Source organism: Meleagris gallopavo, chromosome 15, assembly GCF_000146605.3.
Source record: "Meleagris gallopavo isolate NT-WF06-2002-E0010 breed Aviagen turkey brand Nicholas breeding stock chromosome 15, Turkey_5.1, whole genome shotgun sequence".
Classification (NCBI taxonomy): Eukaryota; Metazoa; Chordata; class Aves; order Galliformes; family Phasianidae; genus Meleagris; species Meleagris gallopavo.
In genome coordinates, this window is record NC_015025.2 from 12,120,843 (window position 1) to 12,130,499 (window position 9,657).

A 9,657-nucleotide genomic window follows, 5' to 3' on the forward strand; every position below is an offset into this window, starting at 1 on the left:
TCTTTTTTTCCCCCCAGAAACGGAAGCTCCAGTTAAGCCCAGAGCAATGCAGCATCTTTTATGCAGACCAATATGGAAAAATGTTTTTTCCTAACTTAGCAGCCTATATGAGCTCTGGACCTTCAGTTGCTATGGTTCTTGCCAGACATCGTGCAGTCTCATACTGGAAGGAATTGCTTGGACCATCAAACAGCATAAAAGCTAGGATGACTCACCCTCACAGGTAGCTTACTGGATGATTTTGGTGGACTCAGTAGGATTTTGTCATTCTCTTAAATGAGATCAGGATTTCTTCTGCCTTCTACCACTCTCCCTCTTTCAAATGAGATGATTTTTAGTGTTATCTCTTTAGATTACTTGTAACATAACTTTTCACCTTTGTATATGTAAAATTCACCCATTTCACAGAGAACGCTGAATGTGTGAGCACAAATTTTAATCTGCTACTTAATTTGTTTAAAAACAAAACAAATCATACCACTGCCTTGTTATTTAGCCTATGTGTATTGCTTTTATACTGTAGGGTCTATGAAGGTATTTGCAGTTGCCCACTCAGCAGTTCTTTCTCTTGCTTTTAGTTTGAGAGCGATCTATGGGACTGATGATCTGAGGAATGGACTTCATGGCAGTCTCAGCATATCCTCAGCAGAAAGAGAAATTCGATTCATGTTTCCAGAAGGTAAAATGATACAAAAAATATATATATTGCCAGACTTTGAGACATAACATCCTTCTCTCTTACTGCCTCTGTTCAGACTCTAGGTATAATTTAATTTAGAAGGGCTTGGGCTTGTTTGCTTTGTGCAAATGTGTATTTATTTATGTTGGTATTTTCTCCTCCAAAAAGCGTACTAATATCTATTTGAAGAGCCATTATAGTTACAGTGAGTGCTTCTACTTTTCAAACTCCATGGTTTGGGAATTGGAGCAGAAAAACTGCAAGTAAAACTGGAAGCTATTATGTCTAGCATGTTTTTGTGGCGGTGATCAGACCAGGAATTCCTGTTGGCTTGAGAAGATTGTCCTGCTTGGGCTCAGGCTGAGCAATGTCTGTTCAACAGCAACTGTTCACTCACATGACAGGTGCTATTCCTAAGGTAAATGCTAGAGAAATGGACCATGGTACCTGGAAAGACTGGGAGACGGTCTCTTGTTTATAAAGTAACATCTGAATTATGATTTTAGTCTTTGACAGAAAGATGCAAGGGGAACTGACTAGAAAAGCTTGTTATATTTCCTATAGGCCTTACCTTGTCTAAACCATGACTCTTCATATTTGCAAGCAAAGCTAGACTTAACATGAGATTTGTAGGGTTTTCAGAAACCAGAGCCACACTGCAAGAAGGAAGTAATCAATATGGGATATATTCTTGCTCTCCTACATCCTAATGAATCTTTGCAGATACAGATGTTTCTCCAGATGATCTAAGTTTCTCTCCTTTCCTAATTGGCTATAATTAGAAAGATTACCTCAAGGACATTGTAAAGGGGTTTAAATGGTGTCTTTGCAGTTTGTTGTGTGAAAATCTTTATCAACTATTACATACTATTAACTTAGATGAGCCTCCATTTACCTTAATTGTACTATAAACAACCTATGAAAGAAGGCCGCCTTTGATCACTCTACAAGTTGCTTTCCAACACCTGTGATTACTCTTCACAGTGATCTCGGAGCCAATTCCAGCTGGACAAAGAGCTAGAGATTACTTGAATCTTCATGTAAATCCTACATTACTAGCTGGGCTCACTGCACTTTGTAAAGAGAAGCCAGCAGATCCAATGGTATGCTATGTCAGCACTGTGCTGTATGCTTTGTGATATGTTTGTTTTACATTAATATTCGTGCTCCCTCTTTCTATATATAAGCTACTCTTTTGCAAAAGAGCTGTGCTGTTTTAGTTAACTGCTAATGAGGTAGTCAGATAGCATTTGCCTTTCAAGAAGTTGATTTGCTTGTTACAGATGAGATGAGGGGCAAGGCTATATGAAATCCTCCTTTATGAAACTATCATTTTAGGTGACATCTATAAAACTATTGCCTACACAGTTGTTACACGTGTCTGGAAAAGCAAATAGGTGCTATTATATGATGCCAAGAGAAAGTTTTTACTTTAATATTTCTGAGGTAAGTTTGAGATGAAATAGCTCTCATAATAGATTCTAGGTAAGCTTACTTAGATGCTAATCACCCTGGTAGTAGTTACAGCTTGAGTAAAACACTGTGGAGTTCTTAGCAAGGCTGTCTGTTCTTCATCACTGCGGTTAATTTAATAATATTAACCTAATCTTTCTTCAGGATGAACAATTATCTTGTTTATGTGGCACTGATAACAGTTACATGGGCTGCCCCCACAGCTCATCAGGAAAACTAATTATGATTCTTCTGAGTAAAACCCATCTTGAATAATCAAAGTGGCCTCTAGAAAATTATGAAATTATGTCATCTTAACCCTTTCTATTTAATAAGTTGATACATCTTGCCCTCCTTTAAAGGAGATCTCAAGGATCTCTTTTAACAAAAGATTTTGTATGAATTGCAGTTCTCAGTGGGGGGGAAATGGTTCATTTACTGGATTTTCTTTTTGGCACCTAAATAAAATTAGCTTTCTTTCATCTGGAAAAATACAGTATTTTTTTTACTTGAAGTATTCTTAAAATTCAAGTAATTCACATTAGTACATATTCAGGAATGTAGAAAATTAATCAGTGTGATGATTTACTGGGAGTTGTGGTGCATTCTGCATTATTAGCAATCTTTTAATCCACATTGCATTTTCCCACGAGACATTGCAGAGAAAAAGACCTTAAGAGCATTTTGAGGTGTGTCTATGACCTGTGTCAGATTAAATGTACTGTATTGCTCCAGCTTTACAGTCTGTTCACTTTGTATGTCTGGCATTGAAATCTAAGAAACTGAGATGCAGTGTCCCTGAAGCAGTCACTTCATCCATCCCTCTGCCCTAAGGCCAAACCAACTGTACATAACCATTCCTAGCAAACGTTTGTCTGGCCTGTTCTTCAGCACTCCAAATGATGGAGAATCTGTCTCCCCAGGCGTTCTATTTCAGTGCTTAATTATATACAGTTGAAAACCTTTCACTAGAAGTTAGCCTAAGTCTCATGTGCTCCAATTTTAAACCCAAGACATTTTTTTGGTTTATTTTGCTTCGGTGTCCCCAGAGGACATTGGAGACAATGTAACATCTCCTCTCTTTTGCAGCAATCGATTGTGTCTCTGAAGGCTGTCATTGTCTCTCTCTCTCTCTTTTTTTTTTTTCCCCCAGTCATTTCTTCACTATAATAATAATAATAAAAAAACCTATTTTTTTCTTTCCTATATCTTAACTCGTAGGCCACACTTCCTTAAATCATTTTCTTTGTTTTCAGTTAATCTCTGCACTCCGAGCACTTTTTCTTTTTTTTTGTCCAGTTAAGTAGCTAGAACTAGTAACTTCACCTACACCATTTTCCTCATCCTTGCTTGTGATAAAGTTATATGCTAATAGAAACAAATTAATTCTTTTTTCCACATTCTTAATGTCTGTGACCTTGTCACAAAAGGAAAATAAGCTTGATTTGATATTGTTATACTTGAGCAATATATGTTGGCTATTGCTCTTCAGCTTGATTCTGCCAGGTGATTCACAAGGAAATTGATGGAGCATTTTTTTCTATGCTATGTTCATATATTTAGGTATTTTTCTCCCACGAACTGAATTTAGGCCAATTGTGATCTCTTGTTTGTTTCTCATACAATCTTCAGAAATAAAAAAACAACATCAGTCCACTCATAAATAGTTGCTAGCAGCACTGAGGTTGTCTTGGCCAATTCCCTGAAGTAACAGAGTAAATTTTATCATTCATAAATTTCAAGCAATTTTTTTTAACTTTCCCAGGTAGTCTTTTTAAGGGCTGTCACATACATTTGTATGGCTTGCTTGTTCGTTATTTTTCTTCTTCATTTGTCCTGAATTCCTACTGCTGCTATTGCTGACTAACCTGTGTGGACTGTCAGAGCACTCCTCCTGTTGTCTCTTCTTTAAAACCTTTCTCTTTTCTTATATCTGGTAATAAGAGGAGAGTGATGTTTATCTTACTGATCTACTATTCTGTCAACTCTTTCACTTTGCAATATGGCTTTAAATTTCATTTCATTCCAGGAACAAATCATCAACAGCTCTGTGAAATAAAAAAAGGATGTGTTAAATCTTCTCTTTATGAGTGGAGAAATTGAGGCAAAGAGGTTGATTTGCCTAAGGTCAAGACTTTGGAAGATTAAATTAGACATTCCTACCCCTCATGCTCCCACTTAAGCACAATTTGCTAGAAAACTTACAGGAGGAATTTCAGAAAGTCACCATGCTTAATTTTTAATTTTTAGGCATTATAAGGTGATTTCAGTGCAGAAGGCTGTGGCATTTTTAATAAATCATTACTAGATAAATTATATGTAATAACTGCTAGGAGTGGTGTTTCATTAAACGCTTTCATGTGTATAACACAACTTCAAAACCTGTTCAGATAGTGTAAAGCATGGCCAAAATATTCCTGTGCACAAGGATAGACAATGCCAGGAAAAGGTCATCTTCAAAACATAATGTGAGTTATTTGAAAGCAATATAAGTGGTGAAGATTCAAAAGAACATCTAGAAAAAATCAGGCTTTTTTTTTTTTTCTTTTTCCTGTAAGGACTTCATTTTACAGCTCTGTAGGACTGTGTGTCAGAGGCTTCAAATAATGCTTTAAATTGCTTTCCTTACACTTCATAGAGAAAACAAACAACAAAAAAAAACCACAGAAGGTGTTGAATTTTTTGTTGTTGTTACACAGATGTGGCTTGCTGACTGGCTGATGGAACACAACCCTAACAAACCTAGGTTAAGACATTACATCACTGAAGAAGAACACCAGGAGTAAGATCTCAGTGGAAATCATCTCAAGCATTCCAAGTTACAGATGGATGTCATCATTTTCATTGTATCTCTGGGCAATTAATATTATTTGAAGTAAATGTTACTGTCATAACTACTCTCGTGTCTTTATGGAATCCTTACTCTAAACCAGAATTTAAAAGCTGTAGTAACTTTTCTATTGACTTAGAGAGTGTAGACTTATGTAATAAATTTACTGTGTCAGGTGATAAGAAAAGGGTGAAATTATCTTCAGCTGTTACCTGAACTGCTATTTTCTCTAATTATCTTGGTTTCGCTGTCTGGGGAAAATAAAATCATTAAGACAATTGCAGATACCAAATGACATTCAGCTGGTCTATACTTTGTGAGGCAGACTTGTTTCCAGCACTTTTTTAGGAGACACAAACTGCATTCTGAGAGGAGGTACCTGAATGTAACTTAGAAAACAGATACTGAGGGCATATTACCAACCTGGGAAATGTGGTTCTTGTTTGCATCGCTGAGCTATGGCAACTCCTAAAGTGGTGACTTGAGACTGATGTATTTTGACAAAAGAATTTGAAATCTGAATTAAAAGTACCTTGAATGTACATTTTTCCATCTCGGTGACAAAAGGCACAGTGGTTATACATCAGTCTCTAATTTCTATTGGAAGTCACAAGAGGGTGTATTTTAGGGACTAATGCTGATATTATTTCCAAATTTGTTTAAAGAAAGGTGCTTAAATGCAACAACTCATAGTAGGGGTGTTTTTCTGTGCTCATCTGCTCTTAAAAGGTATGCTGATTTCTGTTGTTTTCCTTGTATTGTAGTTTACATTTGAAATTTACTATGTTTTATTTGACAGTTTCAAGGGGATGGGCTAGGGGCTATGCTGTTCAGCAGGCAGTGGTTAATCCTGTACTCTATTTCTAAAGTAATTGGACTGGTTGGGAGAGGGCAGGAAGCTTTTTTTGTTTTCTTCAAAGTTGTATTTGCACTGCTAACTTCAAACTTTGTATTTTATGGTTTTTCTGGATTGTGTGGAGAAAGCATTGATCTCACAGTTCTGAAACTTGAGTAGACTTAACTCATACTAAAACAAAGTCAGTTTGTTTTATGACAAACATTGCTTCTCAAACTTGAGTAATTAGCAGCAATTTGAGCCATTTGTCTGTAATATTAAACTTTTTCTAAGCTAATTGTGTATCTTCTAAGAGAACTGATCCGTACTTGCCATTTCAGATAACAATCTCTACAAAAACAAAACAAGAAACACAATCTGAACCTAACGCTCAGATATGAAGAAAAAATAAAAGGTCATTAGAAAAACAGCAAAAAGATCTCTTTATAACTAATTTCTCTTACCTGTAATTACAGTTCCCTACATGTGTCTGATTGCTGCAATTATAGGACAGTTGTACTTTGTGGTTTCCTGTTAGCCAAACCAAAGCATTTCTATTTTGAACATGCCAGAAGCTAAAACCCAACATATGCACAGTGCATTCTTCACTTCTGTTAGTTACTGAGGTGTTTGCTTGCTTACTTAGATGTGTTCTAGTTTGGCAATAAATTTCTCCTTTATGGCACTGCTGGAGCTCTCAGTTTGTCTTTTGCAATAGGCCTCAGTTACATCATACCTATAGAAGGTTTGTAGGTACTGCAGTGAGTGTGTGGGTCCTTTGGTACACTGGATGTGTAGGAGAAAGGGCAAAACTAGCTGGAGTTGTAAATGTTACTTTTGTAGCCATGCACTATAATGTATCAGTCATACAAGCCTGTATCTGTTACAGGTTTTGTTCTCTAGTATTCCATTCCATGTCTCTGTACACCAGGGACAAATACTGACCTGGTAAACTAAACCTCACAGCTGAGATGTGGAGGAAGTTGTACCAGTGAGTGGGATGTGGGCAGGACAGTCCTACCCAGAGGACAGGCAGCATAATGGCCTGGTCCCCTGGGGGAGCTGTCACACCGTACGAGAGGCTGCTTGAGGAAGTGCTGCTCACGTTTCAATTGAGCTTTAGGTTTCTGCTTGGCACAGTGTTATAGGCTTGGCCAGCATTGTAAATCCACATCAGAGAAAGCATAGTTTTGGGGGAGAAAAAAACAAACAAACAAAACAAAACAACAACAACAACAAAAACATGAATTGAAGATGCCTTATCATCTGGTGTCTGCCAGGCAAGTTGTCTGGTAATTAGTGACCTCTGTTGAGTCCAAGTAGTTACCTTGCCTATTGGGTTTTATTGAGCATTTTAATTTTGAGGGAGTTCATTTTAGTTGTACTGCTAGAGTGCTGGAATAGAGCTATGTCCATAAAACCAGTAGCTCAGTCTCTTTCCATAATTCTGGTTTTTTTGGCTGCTTTTTGTTTTGCTCATTGCCACTTGCCTTGGAAATTATTCACAAAACTATACAGCTACTAAGCTACTGTGAAGCATATGATTGTTCAGAATTCATGTCTCAAAAGGGATTTTTTAACTTTAATAGGCCAGTTATACTGCCAGGAAACCTGAGTATACTTTAAACATGGCATAAGCCTCAATCAAAGTCAATTCCACTTTGCCTATATAAGTCCAAGCATTCCAGCATGCCAAGCTTCAGAAACGAGTTGCTGCTTGGCACTTAGGGCTTTCATTCAACAATCTGAGGCAAAAAGTGTTACGTGGAGACTTGCAAATCCTCATCTTTCTTACTTATGAACAACTGTTCTTTCACTGAAGTATTTAATGTTGACTGTTCTTCAAACAACAGTGATCTAAGCAAAATTCATAGATTGGTGATAAAGTGACAGGTGTTTCTCCCATGGCACTGTATAAAGGGAAGGAATGACTCAAGCTTGCAGTTCTTTTCAGTGCCATATTAGAACAGCAGATTCTACTTACGGCTGTAATTAGTATTAATTTGCTAAGCCAGAGCACTCAGATCAAGATAGTTCATGCAATTGTGGGCAGTAAATGTTGATCCTTTTTGTCCTTAACCAGCAAGAGTGCACCCTCTGCAAATAATGTGGAGGAAATACCCCTTCTGTGAAATGGAAAATCCTGGTATCTTTTGGATGGCCCACTGGTAGAGCTGCTGCCCATAGTCAGAAAACTTCTGTCATCCAGACAAACTCCTCTGGGTGGCAAGGGTGTCAGCAGCATGACTGATATGCTGAGCCTCCTTGGGAGGATGTCTGTCAAATAAATTCTTGTTATGTTGCCTCCTGCCAGGTGATCACGGAGATCTGCCAGAAGCTCAGGGGAGAGCCAGTTGTTGGTCTTCCGAGCCAGAAAGGAGGCATTGTTGTAAGATGAAGCAGCCTGCGGGAGAGGACAGCAGCTTGCAGACAAGTGGGTGAATGATACTTCATTAATGATAGCACAGAGAGATTAAGAATGATCTTTGCTTTACTGCTTGTGAGTGCTTTATGGCTGAGGGAGGTGATGCACTCATATAAAGGACTTCATATAGTGCCTGGTATACTTACAGTTGTCTTGTATGGCAGTACATTTTTTCCTCTGAGAAAATCAGGCTAACTCTTCAGGTAGTGAAGGATTTCAGGTTAACTCACTCTTGCGTAGCTGCAGTACTGTTCTGAGATCAGGTTACTTTAAAAATAAAATTAAGTAAGACTATGCTACCAACTTCTTTTTTTAAAAGACTTTTAATCGGAGATCTCTGAGGCAGACAGGGTGGATCTCCTGTATTACTACAGAGAGAAATTTTAAAGGCAATTGAGTGCAGTCTGTCAGCCCCAAATGCCTGGGCAAAAAGTCACATGTATACTCACCCTTAAGTCCAGGGAACTTTTATGTGCGAGATCCTAATTTGGCTCTCATGTCTCTTGATTTTGATAAGCAACTCTGCAAACCACTCCTTTTTTCTTTATAACTTATTTATAGTCAGCGCCTAAACTCTCATTTCCTTGCAAAGAAGTGGTTGTTATTTGTTATGTTTCTAGAGTCTGCACTGATTATCAGGGTAGGAAATTCTGCACTTCCAAAAGCAACATCTCACTGCTGTGCTGGCTATCGGCTCTTATCTCTTTTCGGTGTCGTAAATGTTCTTTCCTACTGGGTGGTATTCCTGCTGCAGTGTGAATGACTGCCATGTTTTGTATGCATTTGGTTTTGTGTCATCCTCATTTCTCTATGTGAGAAAATTCCCAGCAGTATTTAGCATACGCGTGTGGATAAATCTCCTGCATGCCCCATAAAGTAGTTTACTGTGGGCCACTATAAAGCAGTCATTACGGGGTGATGTTTAAACTTCTGAGATTAACACAGCCTCTCAATTGCACTTACTTATTTTTATAGTGTAATTTAGCAACTGAACCAGAAGATATGACATAGCAAGGCCTTCTTAAAAACATTGGTCCCAATTATTCTCTTGGTTTCTTCATGGTGTATTCAGAACAATTCCATTCTTTTGGCTTAAAAAAAAAAAAAAAAAAAAACAGAGAGCTGCTCAGCTGTTATGTGATACACACGTCTGAAATGCAGCCAGATGCTGGCATGGCACATCCTGCACTCCAGCTGAAAGGAGAGTGCTTGAGCCTGATTTCTCCGCAGTGAAACATGGGCAATACTGTTCCCTGTGTGCAGAACACTTCATCGTAGACCATTTTGCAAAGGAAAATTTGCAATGGTGTTTTTGCCCGGATGAGGGAAGTTTGATCAGGCCTCTCTGAAAACCAGATGCTTTTAATGTGGCCACCACAAATGTAGATAGCTGTGAGATCATCCTCTGCTAACTCACCACTTCCATAAAACTATGC

The 9,657-nt window shown here is 38.0% G+C and overlaps 1 protein-coding gene across 1 annotated transcript; it reads left to right on the top strand.

The window, feature by feature from the left end:
• Window positions 1–15: 15 nt before the first annotated feature.
• NME5 (NME/NM23 family member 5) lies at window positions 16–9,336 on the top strand. Its single transcript, XM_019620316.2, has 4 exons — window positions 16–223; window positions 579–679; window positions 1,664–1,782; window positions 4,831–9,336. Exons 1-4 carry the CDS (start codon window positions 81–83, stop codon window positions 4,915–4,917), a joined length of 450 nt encoding a protein of 149 aa, XP_019475861.2. The 5' UTR covers window positions 16–80; the 3' UTR covers window positions 4,918–9,336.
• Window positions 9,337–9,657: the final 321 nt, after the last annotated feature.